Source organism: Chlamydomonas reinhardtii, chromosome 8, assembly GCF_000002595.2.
Source record: "Chlamydomonas reinhardtii strain CC-503 cw92 mt+ chromosome 8, whole genome shotgun sequence".
NCBI lineage: Eukaryota > Viridiplantae > Chlorophyta > Chlorophyceae > Chlamydomonadales > Chlamydomonadaceae > Chlamydomonas > Chlamydomonas reinhardtii.
The window spans coordinates 1,772,970-1,790,474 of NC_057011.1; the positions used below are offsets into that span (position 1 = coordinate 1,772,970).

Sequence of the window (17,505 nt, forward strand, 5' to 3'; positions counted from 1 at the left end):
AAAAAGCGACGTCTTCGCCGCAAGTTAGGGTCAAGTCGGCCTGGAACCTGGCACAGGTGCGCCTGCGTGGCGCAGACGAGCCGGATGCCAGTCCTGGTCAGTCTGACGTTGCGCAACGGGGCCTGTGGACCCCGGACCCGACGGGACTGGGCAGCGGAGATCTGTCCATTACACCTCCCCTGTGCAGCTGCGTACCGGTACTCACTTGCGGAGTTGCGGGGACGTGTGGCCAGACGCGGACCTTGGCGCCAAAACAATGTCTAGCGTGCCGTGGCTGTTCAGATGTGCTGTGCGCGCCCCTCCTGAATCCTGGACTGCTGTGGTACCTTCGTCCCCTTCCTCTCGGCATTTGCCCCTTCGCCAATACCATCATAAATTCATAGCGAAACTAAAGGTACGCCCCGCATTGTACATTGTGATCACGAGTCCACTACCGCACTAGCTTCGCCGCTTCGCTCGACTGCCCCGTTGGACATGCTTGAAAAAACGCCCCTGACACGCATGCACGCATGGCCTTTCACTGCGCAGCACTGCGCGCCTCACCACCAGTTCAACCCTTTCCGGTGCCTCTTTCAGCACCCACCCGCCATCAAAGGTGGCGTTGATGGTCGGGCTTTCAGCCTGCCAGCCTCATCCCGCCCTCCGCCCGTCCTCACCTCCTCAATGTTGCACATACCACAGCTTGCAGGCCATGCAAACCAATAGTGCCGCAGGCTCGATACACTCACCGCAACCGTTACTGATGACAACATCGGCAACTCCTAAGGCCTAAGCGCACTCAGTAATAAATAACCATAATCGCCATAATCGGCTTCGCACAAGTACACGGCGCATCACCGGGCAGCACACATGCCCGCGGCCACGCTATAGCGCACACGTAGTAGCACCCAACGGCATTTTTAAGACCACACGCGCACCCAAATCTTCATTTACCATGATACGGTATCTTACTCTGCTTGCTCGCTTGCTGTGCTCAATAAACAGTGGAATATGTCCGCAGCGTGCTTAGCGCCCGCTTCATACGTGCCAGCACGCTGGTGCTCCCCACGGCCGGCCCGCTACTGCCACTGTCGGCAATGTGTGCCCTGCTATTGCCGCCGCCGCTGCCATCACCGCCGCCGCTACTGCCACTGCTACAGTCTCCATTGTTGTTGGCTGTCGCGGAAGCCTCAGCAGCAATGCCCGTTGAAGCGCCTGCACGAGTTCCGTGCTGCGCATCCGGCGCCACCATGTCATTATCACTCCCGTCACGCCTGGGTCGCACGTGGCGTGCCGTTCCTCCTGGACCTTCGTTTGCTACTGCGGTCTCCAGCGCCGCATCACTGCGAGCTTCTTGGCCATCGGTTCGGCTGCTGCCAGTTGCTACAGCCAATGGCGGTTGGGTTACCAGCTCGAATGGCTGCTCGTCTCGCGCTGAACGGCTGCGCTGGCTGCTGCTGCTGCTGCTGCGGTGGTCCGCCCGCGCCTGCGGTGTCGTAGTCCACTGCCCACCGGGTTTGTCGGGTAGCAGGCTCTCCGGCACCGGCGTAGGTGCTGCTTCCTCCTGAGGCCGCTGCAGCGGCAGCAGCGACGGAAGCGGCGGCAGTGGCTGCTGCGGTTGCTGTGGCTGCAGTGACGGCTGTGGCTGCGTGGTGTTGGCCACCGCAAGCACGGCTCCGCATTTGCGCGGCGGCGCCAGGTGGCTGCTGTGCTGCGGCGCCGGGTGGCTGCTGTGCTGCGGCGCCGCTGGCTCAGCGCCCCACAGACCCTGAGGGTCGGACAGGGCGGCGAACCGCCGAGCCATGCTGGGCGCCGCCACCGCGGCTGCCTCCCGCCCCTCCGTGTCGAATGGGGTTACAGAGGTGTGAGCGCGGGCCACCGCCTTGTCCCAAGCTGCTGCAGGTGCCACAGGCGCCGCCGATGGCCTGGCACCCGGTGCCGCAGCGGCAGCGGCAGCCGCCGCAGCAGTAGATGCCGCGAAGGAGGAGCCCTCAGCGGCCAGTGGCCCGCTGTCTCGGTCGCCGCCGTGGGTGCTGGACGCCTGCCGCCTTGGCGTGTGCCTGTCGGCCTGCTGTGCGGGCTGCGCCGACTGCGGCTGTGAGGTGCTGCTGCTGCTGAGCAGCGGGTGGGCGCGCGTGGACGGCAGCAGCTGCGACTGCTGCTGGCGGGGGCTGTGCGGGCCAGCCACCGTTGAGGCTGTAATGGATGTGGTTGCTGACAGCAGGCCCCGCGGGCTGGTGGGTGCCAGGGCGCCGGTGCCGCTGCTATGCAGGAGCAGAAGGGGCCTGTGGCCTGTTGGCTGCTGGTTGTGCTGGTGCTGCTCTGGCTGCTGCAGGCGGGAGGATGCGGCCGGCTGGTCTTCTGACTCTTCACGAGCCTCCGATGGTGCCAGCGGGGGAGGGTGGGGCGCAGAGGAACGTGGCAGCGCTGCTGCCGGCTGCATCAGGGCTGGGACCGGGGCCGGCACTGCCTCTGTCGCAGACCTCGCAGGCCGCAGTAGCAGCCCATCGCGGCTTTCTGATGGCGGGCGGTGTGCGGGATGGCACGAGCTCGGCTGTAGCGCAGCGCCGGTGGCGGTGCTGCCGGGCGGGAGGCTGGTTCTGCCGCCGCCGCTGCTGCTGCTGCTGCGCCTGGCACCCCAAGAAAATGCAGGTCCACTCCGCATGACACTCATGCCTGCAGTGCCACCGTCGCCCCCGTCACCCCCCTCGCCCACGGTAGCACCTGCAGCGGTAGTCATAGAGGCTGCAGCAGCGGCGGCGGTGGATGTGGCTGTAGCAATGGGATCGACCTCCAGCGCCGTGGCGGCCGCAGTCATGCGTTTGCGAATGGGTGTGGTGCCGTCCGTGAAGCTACTGCTGCTGCCGGCTGCTGCCGCTGCCAGGATGCCCCCTCGCCGCGCGATGCTGCTGCTGCCATTCAGGCTGCTGCTCCAACCTTTCCTGAACAGCTCAGGCCGGCGGCTGAGGAGGAGAACCGGCGAGGCGCTACTGCCGCCGTTGCCATCAGCGACACCCGCATTGCCGCCAGAGGCTGTAGCAGCACCAGCACGGATCACAGGCGCTGATGCAGGACCGTCCCTACCGTACTGATGGGCATAAGCGCCGTGCGGCGCTGCTACTGCCAATCTGTTCCTTGCAGCAGTAGCGGCAGCCGGCAGGGCCGGCGGGCGCCACGCCGCACCCGTGGCGGCGGCGGCGCTGCTGCCTTGGCTGGTACTGCTTTTGGCGCGAGCCGCCGGCGGCAGTGGATATGATTCAGCCATCACTGGAAACTCCTGCCGCTCCCTAGGAGGCAGCCCAGTTGTGGCGCTGGCGCCGGCAGATGTGGGCGGCACATAGATGCCGTGTCCGGCAGGGCTGAGGGGCGCAGCAGGTGGAGCAGCCAGGGCAGCCCCCCCACTCGTGACGATGCGGGTGGCTGCTGTGGCAGCAGCGGTGGGGCCCGGAGAGACGGGCGCCGACACACGCGGTGACGTGGCGGCCTCAGCCAGTGCCCAAACGTCGCCCCCAACCGCCGAGCCACCGCCCTGCGCGCACGTCAGCGACAGCTTCTGCTGGCGCTGCGGCAAGTTGGAGGCGGCGCCGCCGTCACTCGCGCGAGCCACCACCGCCAAAGGGGAGGCTTGTGCCAACACGCCGGCAGCAGCAGCAGCAGCCGCAGGCGCCACATAGCCTTGGGAGGCCCCGTGTCCGCGTGGCAGCTGCTGCGGCGGCTGTAGCGGCTGCAGCGTGCTCTGCAAGCCTTGCAAGCCAGGCGGCGGCATCTGCAGCGTCAAGCTACCTGCAGCAGCCAGGCGGCGCCGCACGTTCGGTGAGCTTGGCGCCAGCACTGCGGTAGGGGACCCGGGCGCTGGTACTGACTCGTTGTCTGCTGCTGCTGCTGCTGCTGCTGCTGCCACAGCAGCAGCCGAAGCGGCGGCTCCGCCCGGCAGTGCTGTTCCGCTGCCGTACCGCAGCGGTGGGCTGGGGCTGGGGCTGGCGCCGGGATGAGCGGCCGCGCCGGGGGCAGTCTCCCGCCGCGCGATGGCGCGATGCGTTTGCGGCAGCTGCGGCTGCGGCGACGGCGGCGGAAGCAGCGGCACAGCCGCTGCAGCTGATGAATGCAGCTCAGCTGCAGCCACATCTACGTCCATAACCGCCAGCGGCTCCTCGCCAACGGGCTGCTCCTCACAAGTGCCGACAGCTGTTGGGCTCCCGTTCGTGCGATGCCCTGACGGCGGGCGCTGCCGCTGCCCTATGGCTGACTCTGCGTCACCAATCCATCCGGTCGCCCCTTGCTGCAGCTCCTGCTGTCGTTGCTTCGGCGCCTCCCGCTGCTGGTGCGGGTTCTGGTGCTGCTGGTGCCGCGGAAGCATTGCGGCGCTAGCAGCGCCATCAGCGCTAGACGTGCTGGCGGCAGGACCTCTGCTTGCGTGCGTGGCTGACAGCGAGAGGATGCCGCTCCTGGCCACGGGCGCAACCAGCAGCGGGGAAGCCGCGCTTGTGCAGCTGCCACCACTGGCGCTCATCGCACCAGCGCCCGCGCAAGGCGAGCAAGGCGGGGACGGCGACACTGCCGAAAACACCGCCGGCGGCGATGCCGGCGGCAGCGGCGGCGGGGCGCGTTCAACCGAAGCGTCCAGGGTGGCCGCACGCAGCGGCGACGATGGAGTCGCCATGCCAGCCTGCGGCTGCAGCTCCCACGCGTGCGCCACCGCTACCGGCGGCGGCGACGTTGGTGCAGTAGGCACCTCGGCATGACCAAAGCACAACCGCGCACCACCTGCCGCGCCGTCTGCGGCCGCCACGGCTGCGGCCGTGCCCTCGCCGCAGCAGCCGCTGACACCTGCGGCGCGGCGTGGGGACGGCGGCAGCGAGGCAATGCCACCCGCGGCAGCAGCGCCGGCGGCAACCCCAGCAGCACTGGGCGCCGAAGCGCGCGGCAGCCGCAGGCGGCGTGGCGACACGAGTGGATGCTGTTGTGGCGACTGCGACGCCGGCAGCTGCCCGCCGCCGTAGTGCTGATTCAGCATGAGCGTGTGTACGGCAGACCCTGGCAGCGCCGCCGCCGCCGCCTCGCTCCACGGGTCAGCCGCCAGCCCCGCCGCCGCTAGGTCCAACGCCACCAGCGCGCTCCGCCGCCGCAGGCGAGGAGACACCGGACTGCTGTTATCTCCAGCCATGGTTGCGGCAGCGGCTGCGGCTGTGGAGGCCGCCTGTGCTGCAGCAGCTGCGCCCCAGGGCGCGTCAGAGCCCGCCGAAACGTGAACGCCAGCAGTAGTATTAGTAGCATTACGAGCAGTAGCAGCGGCTGTCAAAGCAGGGTTACCAGAGAACCCGGCGACCGCCCCGCCGCCGGCGGCCGCTGTCGCGCGCGCGGTGTGGTGCTGCAGCAGCGCGATGATACCATCGGCGCCGCCGGAGGACATTCGCCGGTTGCGGCACGTGCGGGGAGCACCGCCGGGCGTGGTAGCGGGCGAGATTGCCGCAGCGCCTGGCAGCGCTATCGCCGGCACCTCCGACCCGATTGAAACCGGGCACGCCGCCACTGCGCCGCTGAGGCTGCCACCAGCATCGTCGCCGTCGTCGCCGCCATCCTCCATTGACTCGTACGAAGAGGCTCCCTGCCCCTCCTCATCCCCATCACTGTCAACAAAGCGCCTGGCTGCGGCTGCACCAGCCGCTGCAAAAGCTGCAGCTGCCATATCCTCGTCATCATCTACCAGCCGCGCCGCCCCCTGGCGCTGCTGCCGCTTGGCTTCCGCATCAGCCGCCGTTGCAGCGCTAGCGGTGCAGCCGCTGGCCCTGCCGCCGCTGGCCCTGCCGCCGCTGCTGCCGCCGGCCCCGCCGCCGCTGCTGCCGCCGCCGTGACTGCCGCCGCCGTAATTAATGACGCCGCGTGGCATGCACAGCCCCTCCTGGTCCAACATCACGTCAACCCGGGCGTCCATCAACCCCAACGTCAGCATATCACCCCCCAGGTCCACGAGCACAGAACTCATCATCAGAGGCGCCCCGCCACCGCCGCTGCCGCGGTTTGCGGCAGGCGCGTCTTCAAACTGAAGCCGGCCGGCAGAGGCGCGTCGGGCGTGCGCGCGAAGGTGGGCGTCAAGTACTTGGTTGGTGCGGGCGAGGGAGGCCATGCGGGAGCTGTGCGCGGCCCGTGCCTGGCGGAGCACCTCATCCGGCCCCTGCGTGCTGCCGTGCAGGCGCCTGGCATTGCGCCGGCCGGTCTGCGGAGAAGCGTGGAGAAGTAAGCAGGGAAAATAGCCAGGTGACACGCGGTGCGGGGTGATGAGTGTGTGAATGGGCGCCAACAATGGAGCACTTCCGGTCTAAATTGTGCGCAGAAACGCCGTGGCAAGCAGGTGAGTGGTATTGAGGTTTTGCTGCTCAGGCTAGCAATATGTTTGCCAGTAGCCCCTCACCAACACTGATGCACCTGGGACAACCCCTTGAATATGTGTGCGTGCTTGCGAAACTAGACATGCTGGCATCTTGTGTGTGTGCAGAGTATGGAGAGTGTGTGCAGGACAGGTTCAGACAGTTTGATGCTGTCCTCCCAGCCGTCCGGCCTAGGTCCGTGATGTGAGGAGCTAGATGGGTTCATCCTGTCTCTGCGCGGGCCTTCTTACACCGTCCTGAATGGTCGTCTGTCCTAGGCGCAAACTCAACACATTACTCCGGCGTGTGGGGACGCGGGCGTTGGCGAGAGCCACGAATGGCCCTAATACGACCGTGGGGGCATGTCGCACGGAGGAGGTGTCGGAATGGAGGCACTGAAAACTAGACATGCTGGCATCCTGTCGTATCACCCCCTGCTGGCCACAAGCGTAGAGCCGTGTACTCTCACTTACCCGGTTAGCATCATCATCTTGCAGAACCTGCATGCTGGCAGCGAAGCGACCGCCAAAAGAGGACGGATTACCGTTTGCAGCGACCACGGACGCCACAGCGGCTGGCTAGCAGTATGTGTGTGTAATCATAATATTATATCACCATTTTGGTGGCGCCTTAGGCTTAAATCGACACGTTTGTCAAGTTTGTCAACGGTGGGTGTCACTGGAGTTCCTGTTCCAGCAAACGCAACATTGGGAATTCGAAAGCATACATTTGCGCACGAGTTAGCTACAAAGACAGTCAGTAAACGTCAGGGTGCAGCCTGAGGTCGCGCGGTGGGATCGGCAGCTCGGCAGAAGGCCACACGCGGCCACACGCGCGAGGACGAGCCCCCGGCATAAACAGCGACGCGCGACACGCATATCCTCATTTGCTTGATAGACATGCTACGAATACCATGCAATGCAATCGTCCATATGCACTAGGGTCAAGAGGAAGTTCGGCCCGCGCCGTTTCGACTTCGCCGACGGGTCGGGCTCTGGGTCGCGTAACCGAGTTCCCATGAACACCCCGGCGCCCGGAGCACGCTGCCACATGCACAAAGCTCCCAGCAAAGCGAAATTACTGCAGACATTGTGGATTCCGAAGGCAGAGGAAGGCGTTCACAAGTCACTAGATTCCCCGTCTCCTCAACTTCGACTCGCTGACCGTTGGCAAAAGATGTCAACCAGAACGCACCAAAGGGCTCACGCGCATCGCAATGCCGCTTTATAATAAGGCTACAGCAATGCCTGGTATTACAAAGCCGATCGAGCAGTTGTACCCTGCACCGCACCAAAGCCAATTGAAACAACTATCCCTGCCACTGTCCCCCACTCAGCTGCCAGTCCAGCAGCACGCATCACTCCATACGGTATCGCCAGACATGCCGGGGCCATCACTGCCATTCCCGCACCGACGCAGCATCAAGATGGCGTGGCGGTTGTGGCTCACGTGGTGTCGGTTGTGACTGTGGTGGTTGATACTCGCCAGAATGCTGGGGCTGGTGCTGGTGCTGCAGAAATCTGTGCTGGTGCTGTTGATGGGATCTATCACGCCCAAACCGGTCCCTGCCGACCGCGGCCTGCAAAAGGACACCGCTACATGGCCGCGCTCCGCCGGGGCTGCCGCTGCTGCTCCACACAACTCCATCACAGCTTGCGTGCCGAGGCGAGCAAAGCGCCGGAGAGTGGCACTGGCTGGGAAATGGCATACAAGCTGCAACGGGGGCAAGAGCTGCCAATGCAAGTGCCGCTGGCTCCTCCTCCTGCCGGCGCACGGGCCGAGCCACTGGCTGATACTGCCGCTCGGACTGCCGTGGTTGCTGTGTGGAGAGTGCGACCGCTGTAGCTGGATCTCGAGGGCGCGGTGACATTTAGTGGCGAGGCGCCACATCCCCGTGCCACCGCCGCCACCGCTGCCGCCACCACCTCCTCCACCAATGCCGCAACCCGTGCTAAAGCCTCGGACAGCACTCACATGCGAGGCTTCCTAGCTGCCGCCGTAACTGCTGCCAGTTGCGTCACCGCACGCTGCCGACGAGGCCGCTGTTGCTCCTGCTGCTCCCGTTGCCGTTACTGTTGTTGGTGAGGCAGGCACCGACACGGACACGTGCGGCGTGGGGCTGAGCCGCCAGCCCGGCCGCGCGGCACTTGGCCTGCGCATGCAGCGTGGCCAGGGCCAACCGGCTTCGTACAAAGGTTGCGGGAGCTTTGTGATGTGCAGGACTTGTTCGTGCTCAATGTCGCCGTACGCCCCCTCCATTAATAAGCCGAGCTGCGGCGTGCTGCCACTGCCGCCACGGCCGGCGGTGCACGCCAGCGAAGTGCTAAGCGGCGAGCTGGCGGCCTGACGCTGCTGCTGCTGGTTGTGGCCGGGGTTGTGAGCTGTGTGGTACGAGAGGTGGAGCTGGGGGGAGGCCAGCGGCGTTGAGGTGGTGCTGCAGAGCGGCTGCGGGCTGCTGCTGCTGCTACTGATGCTGTTGCTGCCGACGCCTCGGCCTGCTCCCAGCTGCGGTGAGCCGTCGTCGTTCTGCACCTCTTCATCCAGCCCCGCAGCACCGGCAGCAGGGTCAGTGCTGCTCCAGGCGCACAGGGATGCCTGGTCCACAGCCGCTGCGCTGGGGTCTCCCGCCTCCTCCACCTCCAGCTCCCGCTTCCCCCAAGCCGGGGCCAGTGGCCGGCTGGACGGCTGCCGGCAGCAGCTGGTCCAGCCAACGGCAGTTGCAGTGCCGTGCTTTGCATGCTGCGGCTGAGGCTGCTGCCTGCCGCGAGGCATCACATGCGCCGCGTGGTGCGGCTGCAGCAGCGGCGGACGCGACGGAGGCGCCTCGTCGCGGCTGCCTCTGCCTGTGGCTCCAGTCAGCCGGCAGACCGCTACCGGCACGCCCGCAGCAGGCGCCGCCATCAGCGTCGCCAGCACCGCGCCTGGCCGCGCAGCCCTGAGCGCCGCATGCAATGGCGGTGCCGAAGGTGAGGAAGCTGTCGGTGCAGGTGAGGGGTGCAGCGGCGATGCCGAAGGCGAGGAAGCTGTCGGTACAGGCGAGGGGTGCAGCAGACCCTTGGATTGCGCAGAGACAAAGGCGGCGTGGGCGGCGTGGGCGGCGCCAGGCCCTTTGGTGCCGTGCGGAGCAGCGCTGCCGGCAGCGGCGGCGCAGCGTGTTGCCGTGCGGTGCAGCGGCGCGGCACCGGCAGTGGTCGCATCAAAGGTCGCGGCGAGGGCCGCTGATGTGGGCGCATGCGGCGCGGGCCCTGACGTCAGCAGTGGCCGTGGTCCGTGGTTGTGCCGAGCGTCCGCCTCCCACAGCACGGCAGCAGGCGCAGGCACAGGCGCAGGCACTGGAAGGGTCCTTGTCAGGGCAGCTGGGGGCGCAAGTCGGGGCTGGGGCTGCTCCGCCACATGCTGCTGCCTCTGAGCCGGCGCATGCTCGAGGGGCCTCGGCAACTGCGCCGCGGCTGGCGCGGCCGCCACATCGGTTGGCTGCTGCGAACACCCCTCTGGCACCGGCGCAGGCGCAGGCGCAGGCGCGGGCGCGGAAGACCGGGGGCGGACCAGATGCAGCTGCAACGGCGGCACCGCAACGGCGGCAGCGGTTCCCGCAGGGCTGCGGCTGCCGCTGCGACCGCCACCGCCACCAACTGTGTCCTTGCGCTGTTCCGCAACCGCGCCTGATGTGACGTCACCGCCGCCGTTCTCACCTCCAGGGCCTTCCGCCAGCCCCGCACCACCTGCAACTGAGGGCCTCCCGCGCAGGGCCCGGAGCTCGCGCTCGCAGCGCCAACACGTGCGATCATCGCCGCTGCTGCTCACGCCGCCGCTGTGCGACGAGGCCAGGCGGCGGAGCGACCCTCGCCCGCTACCCGTGCCGCCACCACCACGGCCACGGCCACCACCGCCGTCAATAATATCGCCGCCACCGCCACCGCCGCTGCTTTCCAGCCTAGCACCGCTGGGCCCCAGTCGCGTGCCGGCTGTTGTTTCGCCGCCACGGCAAGGGGGCGAGAGCGGCTCCTGCACAAACCAGAGCCCGCCGCCACTGTAGTCCTGAAGGGATGCCCGACGCCAGCGCGCGGCGTGTCGGTGCCAGTGGCCTGCAACGGCGGTTGCGGCCGTGGATGCTGTTTCCAACGCAGGTGATGGCGAATGCAGCGGGCTTCCGGCCCCGCACCACCGTCCGCTGCAGTCGTCAATTGACGCCGCAGCCGCTGCTGCCGCGCTGTCCTCGCCGCCGCAAGCGAGGCCGAAGCTCCCGCTGCTGCGGCTTGGCATCAGCGTGACCACGAAGCGACTGGAGCAGGCACCGCGGCCACCAATGCTCCTGCAGCCGCAGGGGCTGCGAGGGAACGTGACTCCCATCGCAGCCGCAAGCGACGAAGAGGATACGCTCGTATTGCACGCGCTCACGCCCTCCGCTTCAGCATCTGCCTCCTCTGCCTCCCGCTCCTCTTCTGCCTCCGCCGCTGCACCCCGCATGTGAAGTGCGCCCCAGGACACCTGATGAGCTGCTGCCAGCAGGTTGCCATTGCGGCTGCTGCCGCCCACCGGAGACACTCCCTCTTCGGCCAGCGGCGTCGTGTCCACGCAAGCGCCCGTGTCCACGCAAGCATCAGCACCAGCATCGGCCGCATCGTCCGCCGCACAGCCTCGATTGCCCTGACCCATCGCCAACGAGCACGCTCGGCTGATAACCCCCGTCGTCACCACCAGCCCCGGTGGCGTCGCAGCAGCATCAGCAGCGGCCGCCGCCGCCGCCACACCGGCTGACGCCGCCTCCTCAGTCGTGCTGCGACGCAGTTGGTACAGCATTTCTGCGACACAGCCCGTCGCCTGTTTCAGCAGCACTGCCGCCGGGTCTGCAGCAGCCGCCGACTCCTCGTCCTCGTCACCCACGCTGCAACCGCTCACACGCCGCCCTATCGTGGCCCTGTCGCCACTGCTGCCGTTGCCCTGCTGATGGGAATTGTGGGACAGCTGCTGTTGCTGTCGGTGGTAACCACGGCTGCAGGCTGCATCATCAGCGAGCGCGGAGCTGCGTAGCGTGTGGTCGGTGGCAAGCGCGTTCCTGAGGACGGCACGGGGCGAGTCGTACTGGATACGGGCGGCGGAGCGGGACTGCTGCTTAAAGAGGGCGCGGCTGTCCAGTACGTGGTTGGTGCGAGCAAGTGAGGAGAGGCGCGCCCCATGTTTGACGCGTGCGTGGTGGAAAACTTCCTCTGGGCTGAAGAGGCAGCGGGCGCCCTGTCAGGGGTTGCGGGGCGGGGCGAGGTGGTGGTGGGGGGGGGGCGGGGCTGGGCTCAGTGAACAAATGAAGTATTACTAACTCGCACTGTCGAGCAGACCGATGAGTCAGAGCCGGAAGTGCAGGGTGGTGCCCCGCACCCAGTTTAGCTGGCGTTTGCTGCCAAATGGCCCAAATTCTGCGCCCCAAGAGTATGTGATGCGCCGGCCTTGCACACTCTGCTCGCTGACCACCGCTTTCTGTTCGGCAGAGCCGGAAAGTGGCATGCGACATGCCGTCGACCGGCCTGCTGCTCACCCGTATTGCTTCATCCTCCTGTGACAGCATCTTGGGAACGTCGCCGTCCTCGTGATGTGGTCGGTGGTCTCCCAAGCTTCAGCTCGAGTTCCGGGCGTAGTAAGGTTTGGCTTGTGTGTGCGAAGAAGCAGTTGCGGGCTCAGTCATGATGAGGCCACACCACATAAAGTTTGTCTACTAACATTACTGACATATGCTATATGCTAAAGTTTAACGTGCAAAAACCGGCACCCTGTAGTACACAGGGCTGACCGGGCGGTGATGGCACGCCCGATGGCACCGGGCGTGCGAGGTTTAGGCCCGCACTCAATTGCGCTTGCCGACCCCTATAGCTCGGTGCGGATACAGGACGGCAACATCATCCCATAGTACGGGTTACCTGTCTGCGCTGCAACCACAGCGCCAAATGTCGGGACCCACACGCCCGTACACGCCCTGCCGGCACTGTCCGGCACGCCCGCAGGCTCTCGAACCCACCTGGCAGAGGCGCACCTGGGCGCACTCCCTCGCAACACGCCCGCATCTCACTGTTACGCGCCATCCTCGCAACATATGCATTGTCAAGAAGAAGTGAAAAAGCTTGTCGGGCTTGCGTATCATGATGGTGTTCACAGTTCAGGTCACAATGACGCGTCGGCTTGCGCGCAGGGCCAGGTGGCAAGCACCTTGTGGCTTGCATTTCGTTTCATTCTAATGTTTTGGGAGCTACGAAGCAGGCTGTGAGCCAGGGCACATCGGCTGCTTCTCGACGGGAAGTTCTCGTCATGCGGCATGGGCTGTGCATGACCCAGCACTAAGTTAACTCCTGAATTGTGTTGGTCTACTAAACCATATTGTTTGTAAACAAGGCCACTTAATACCGTGTCAACTTTGGAAAAGGCGCGGCAGATCTTGCAGAACAACTAGACCCTGCTGCGAGGCCTCGGTAAAAATGAAGCTGACTTTCCGCACCATTGCGGGAAAGAGCTTCAATGTTGAAGCTGAGGACTCTATGACTATCGGCGCTTTGAAAGACAAAGTCCAGGAGACGCAGCCTGACTGCACGCGCGAGGCTATGAAGCTCGTGTACAAGGGCAAGGTTCTGGACGATGCCACCACGGTTGGGGACAACCAAGTGACGGAGCAGGGCTTCATTGTGGTGTTCATCCAGCCCAAGAAGGCTGAGGCCCCCAAGCCGGCTGCCGCGCCTGCTCCTGTGAGTGTCTCGTCAGAAGACATCCCTGGATAATGATAAAGCGTAGAGCGTATAGTAAAAGGGGCCAGGCTCTGGCGGGGTCGCGGAGGAATCGGCCTTAAGGATTGGCGGGGACACGCAGGCCCACGCGCCCACGCAGGGCCCATCTACAGCCGCCTTGCCTTGTGGGCCGGGGTGCCTTTGCGTGTGCTTAGTAATGGTTCCAATGTCCTACTCCGATCATCAAAAGCCCCAGCCGTGCCTGTGCTAACGATGCTGCTGGCGCTATGACAGGCCGCTGCGGAGCCCGCCGCTGCTACCGCTGCCTCGGTCCCGGCTGCTACTCCTACCGCGGCTCCCGGTAAGAGTGCCAGCTTAGAATGCGGGCTCAGGGCTAGGCTACCATATATGCGATACCGCAGAACCACGCGCCTACGCGCTTACGCCGCATACCCTTCCCAGCTCCAACGCCCTCCCACCCACCCTTCTTGTCCCCATCTGCCCCTCCCGCTCCACAGCCGCCGACGCGCCCGCTGCCACTCCCGCCGCCGCGCCCACCGCCGCCGCTGCTCCTGCCGCCGCGCCGGCCGCCGGCGGCGCCCCCGCTGACTCCTACACGTCCGCTGCCTCGGGCCTTCTGGCGGGCTCGGCTCTGGAGACGGCCATCGCTAACATCTGCGAGATGGGCTTCCCGCGCGAGGAGGTGAGGGCGCAGGGGGAGGGGGAAATGAGGGAAGGAAGGGGGGACAGGAGGAAGGATGAGGGGGGGGGGCAGGAGGAAGGAGGACAGGGGAAAGCGCGCGCAAGGAGGGCGTGCAGAGGGAGGGGAAGCGGTTGTGGGTGATGTCGTGCCTGTGCGTGCCGCACGCTTCGTGTCGCTGGTTACTCCACACGTTCTCGGCAGCGTCGTGTTGCGCACCCCTGCTGCTGCTACTGTCCCCCATGCCCCCCTACTCATGCCCTCACGCCGCCCCGCGCTCCCTCCTCCTCCTCCCCCTCCTGCCAGGTGGTTCGTGCCATGCGTGCCGCCTTCAACAACCCCGACCGCGCAGTGGAGTACCTCATGACAGGCATCCCAGCGAACGCCGGGCCGCCGCCGCCCGCGGCCGGCGGGGCGCCGCCGGCGGCGGCGCAGGCGCAGCGCGCACCCGCGGCCGGCGGCGCGCCGTCCGCACAGGTGAGAGGAAGGAAGGGCTGGGAAGAGGGTATTGGGGGTTACAGAGGATGGGTGGGGGAAGATGAATCGGTGTGACAGCTGACGGGAGCGTGTTAGCGAGGGCAGAGGGTAGCACCACGGCGGGGCGCGCTGGCGGAGTGGTAGGTGGTGACAGCGCAGGCGGCGCTATCGGCAGTGGTCGTGTGCTGGTCGCAAGACTCACGGGTGCGGGCTTGATGAGACCGTTTAGACAGCCGAGGGATGGAAATGGCCAAGGGCCGGGATGAAAATGATGGGCAGGGGCGCAGGCGGGGGCAGTGGGGTCAAGCGGAGGGCGGGGCAAGCGACGGCGCCAGGGGGCGGTTCAGTCGCCCACACTGACATGCACCCACAGCTACACTGCCATGCAACATCCAGCCACACGGTAAGACAACACACGAGCCGCACCCCCTCTCAGACACCGTACTAGACCACCTCCTCACCGCCACCCTTACCCTCGGCCCAACGCTCGCCGTATTCGCCCAGGCACCCGCCGCGGCGCCTGGCGGCGGCGGCCCGCAGGCGCAGCCCTTCAATATGTTTGGCGGCCCCGCCCCCGGCGGCGGCGGCGGCGGTGACGCCGACCTGCCGCCCGAGCTGGCGGCGCTGCGGAACAACCCGGCCTTCGGCATGCTGCGGGCGGCGGTTGCGCAGGACCCCCGGGCGCTGGTGCCGCTGCTGCAGGTAGGCTGGGTTTAGGTTTGGGGCACCTGGCAGATGGCAGAGGTTGGGAAGCTGGGCGGAAACTGGGGAGGAAGTTGGGGAGGGCGAGGTAGGTTGGAACCTGGAGCGCTAGGCAGCTGTTGACGGGCTAGGCCTGGAGTGCATTTTTGATACCCGAGGGAGCGGAGAACCAGAGGCCTAAACCGGGAATGCGGGCGAGCGCAAGGCAACGAAACAGTGGGAATGTGAGGAACGTAGCCGTTCATTGATGAATGAGTGAATGCAGCCGCGCGGGGACGCGCGCCCATGCTGTAGATGCCCTATGTCAGGCGTGGACTACGCCTGGCGCCGCCCGCCCCTTCCTCCTGCTCCTGCTTGCCTCCCTGCCTGCTCCCCCTTCATCGCCTTACTTGTCGCGCCGGCACCCCCCTGCCCCCGCTGCCTGCCTCACCTCCCCCTCCCGCCTTCACTTCTTAAATAATCGTGAATGTAACCCCCATCGGTAACGATTGCTGTTCCTCATGATGGTCTGCCATCTACCACTTCCTTAACCAATCACGAATGTATCCCCCCCCCCCGCCACACAGCAACTGGGCCGGACCAATCCGGAGTTGGTGCAGGTGATCAACCAGCACCAGCAGGCCTTCCTGGCCATGCTCACAGAGGCGGGGGACGACGACGAGGACGACGTGAGTGCTTGTGGGTTCGTGTGTGGTGGGGTGTGTGCGGGGATGGGGCCGGCTTGTACGTGGGGGCTTGTGGGGCTCAGCGGTGTGTTGCGGTGTGTTGGGAGGGCGCCGGATGTGGTCGCAGCGTTGCGCGAGTGGCGAGGCAAGGCGGGGGGGGGGGGGTGAGGAAGTGGCATAGATTGTGAGGAAGGGTGGTAGGGCGCGGGGAGGATCGGGGCGGGTTATCCTGGTCGGTACGGCGCGAGCTGGGTGCCGATCACGCTTTAATGCGGCCAGCAGCTTGTGTGGTGCACTCCGGGCAGCACGGGCCACATGAAATGGTTAGCGGCGAGCGCCGTTCGTTTCAGCAGTCAGCATAGCAAGGCACCGTCCTATCTACCCACATAGCTACCGCGCCAGTCTGCCCACCAGAGTTATTCTTGATGTCAGGCACGCGTGCGCGTGGGTGCTCCGTGTCCGTGTCTTTCAGGAAGGCGAAGGGGAGGACGAAGGGGAGATGGACGACGTGAGTGGCGCCGCCCCCCCCCCCAGAGGAAGTGTGGCGTTAGGGAGCGCGCCGTTGGGGTTGCAGTTGTTATGCAGTCGTGTTGCTCCACCCCACCCCGTGTCGCATGCAACCCAATGCCCTGGGCCTTATGCTCTAGGCTGTGCCCCTGGGTCTCGACGCCCCCAGACGCGTCCTGCAGCGTCTTGATCGAATTTGCTTCGGCCGCCAACCCCATACCTGACGCTATCCGTTCCGGCGTCGGTGCCCAGAACCGCCCTGCTCCCCCCACTGTAATTTTAACTTTATAACCCCGCTCCGTCCTGGCCCCGCACCCCTTTTACTTGGTCACGCCTGAAACCCTTGCGCACACACCTACACACGCCCAACGCCGGTCGCAGGCCATGGCAGCGCTGCTGGGCGGCGCGGGCGGCGGCGGCGAGGGCGGAGGCATGGTGGTGGAACTCAGCCCGGATGACGAGGTGCGGGCAGGGGGGCGGGAGAGGCGGGGGCGCGGGGAGGGGAGAGGATGAGACGTGTGATTGCACGGGCTGTTTGTTTCATCAGTCCCAGGAGGATGGGTTGCTGGGAAGTGGGTGCAGGCACGGGCGCGCGAGGCAGAGGGGACACACGAGCCGTGTCAAAGGCGGGCGGCACAGGCGGAGCGGGGGTGGGTGCACCCGGTGGCGAGCGGCTCTCCGTCCCCATGCTTCCACTCCCGCACCATGTGCCAACGGGCGCCCGCATGCTGCGTCTGGCCTGGGTCGGATCCTGTGCGAGTGCTCGCCAGCTCGCTAGCTTGTGGGCATACGTCTGCAGCAGGTCCCTGCTGTAGTTCATGCACGCCGTGCGTAACTGGCCTTGTCAGCTCCGCCGAGTGACCTGACTTGCATGTGGTTGGCCTTCGGTGCCTGTCGCAGGCGGCTATTGGCCGGCTGGCAGCGCTGGGCTTTGACCGCAACGCCTGCCTGGAGGCCTACCTGGCGTGCGACAGGAACGAGGAGATGGCTGCGAATTTCCTGGCGGAGAACATGTTTGACTAGGTTTGTTTGGTTAGGGCTGGTGGGGTTTTGGTGCTAGGAGCTAGAAGAGGACGGATGTTTTGGGGGCGCGGGGAGGTAGGTATGGCTTTTTATTAGGGGCCCCGAACCGGTGGGTGCGGGCGGCGTCGGCGGCCGCCAGTACTGGTGTGTAGCGGGGCGCAACGCACTGGGTGCCGGCAAGTAAGGTAGGGGTATGTCGCTGTTTGGTTGGGCGAAGGATGTGAGTGGTGCGGTTGCAAGACCTATCCGAGTGGAACAGTGGCAGGAACAGCGGCACGGACACCTTGCCCGCAAAGTGATAGAGTACGGCGGGCAGCCATGTAACGGATGTATGGGCGTAAACCTCTTGTTCATGTCTTCGGCTGAATACCCGGCCGAGCTGA

The 17,505-nt window shown here is 65.9% G+C and overlaps 3 protein-coding genes across 4 annotated transcripts; 1 reads left to right on the top strand and 2 right to left on the bottom strand.

The window, feature by feature from the left end:
- Nucleotides 1-156: 156 nt before the first annotated feature.
- On the bottom strand, nt 157-6,903 carry CHLRE_08g366300v5 (uncharacterized protein). The gene is made up of 2 exons (XM_043064935.1): nt 6,818-6,903; nt 157-6,193 (listed from the first exon to the last, which is right to left on the bottom strand). Exons 1-2 carry the CDS (start codon nt 6,848-6,850, stop codon nt 974-976), a joined length of 5,253 nt encoding a protein of 1,750 aa, XP_042921936.1. The 5' UTR covers nt 6,851-6,903; the 3' UTR covers nt 157-973.
- A 46-nt stretch (nt 6,904-6,949) lies between these two features.
- Nucleotides 6,950-12,053, bottom strand: CHLRE_08g366350v5 (uncharacterized protein). Its single transcript, XM_043064936.1, has 2 exons — nt 11,875-12,053; nt 6,950-11,576 (listed from the first exon to the last, which is right to left on the bottom strand). Exons 1-2 carry the CDS (start codon nt 11,902-11,904, stop codon nt 8,331-8,333), a joined length of 3,276 nt encoding a protein of 1,091 aa, XP_042921937.1. The 5' UTR covers nt 11,905-12,053; the 3' UTR covers nt 6,950-8,330.
- A 390-nt stretch (nt 12,054-12,443) lies between these two features.
- CHLRE_08g366400v5 (uncharacterized protein) lies at nt 12,444-17,460 on the top strand. Of its 2 annotated transcripts, XM_043064937.1 has the most exons (9): nt 12,444-13,069; nt 13,343-13,409; nt 13,567-13,751; nt 14,055-14,225; nt 14,730-14,927; nt 15,494-15,595; nt 16,065-16,100; nt 16,481-16,561; nt 17,000-17,460. In XM_043064937.1, exons 1-9 carry the CDS (start codon nt 12,806-12,808, stop codon nt 17,120-17,122), a joined length of 1,227 nt encoding a protein of 408 aa, XP_042921939.1. In that variant the 5' UTR covers nt 12,444-12,805; the 3' UTR covers nt 17,123-17,460. The 2 variants fall into 2 exon arrangements, with proteins under 2 accessions (XP_042921939.1, XP_042921938.1); XM_043064938.1 differs by lacking the exon at nt 16,065-16,100.
- Nucleotides 17,461-17,505: the final 45 nt, after the last annotated feature.

What these genes read in the sequence shown, in the direction of transcription:
- CHLRE_08g366300v5 (XM_043064935.1), bottom strand. Translation starts at nt 6,850, where the DNA reads ATGCAGGTTCTGCAAGATGATGATGCTAACCGG. An exon ending in AAGATGATGATGCTAACCGG is followed by an intron (nt 6,194 to 6,817) that starts GTAAGTGAGAGT and finishes GCTTCTCCGCAG; the next exon opens with ACCGGCCGGCGCAATGCCAG.
- CHLRE_08g366350v5 (XM_043064936.1), bottom strand. Translation starts at nt 11,904, where the DNA reads ATGCTGTCACAGGAGGATGAAGCAATACGG. An exon ending in AGGAGGATGAAGCAATACGG is followed by an intron (nt 11,577 to 11,874) that starts GTGAGCAGCAGG and finishes AACCCCTGACAG; the next exon opens with GGCGCCCGCTGCCTCTTCAG.
- CHLRE_08g366400v5 (XM_043064937.1), top strand. Translation starts at nt 12,806, where the DNA reads ATGAAGCTGACTTTCCGCACCATTGCGGGAAAGAGCTTCAATGTTGAA. An exon ending in CGGCTGCCGCGCCTGCTCCT is followed by an intron (nt 13,070 to 13,342) that starts GTGAGTGTCTCG and finishes GCGCTATGACAG; the next exon opens with GCCGCTGCGGAGCCCGCCGC. An exon ending in ACGAAGGGGAGATGGACGAC is followed by an intron (nt 16,101 to 16,480) that starts GTGAGTGGCGCC and finishes CGCCGGTCGCAG; the next exon opens with GCCATGGCAGCGCTGCTGGG.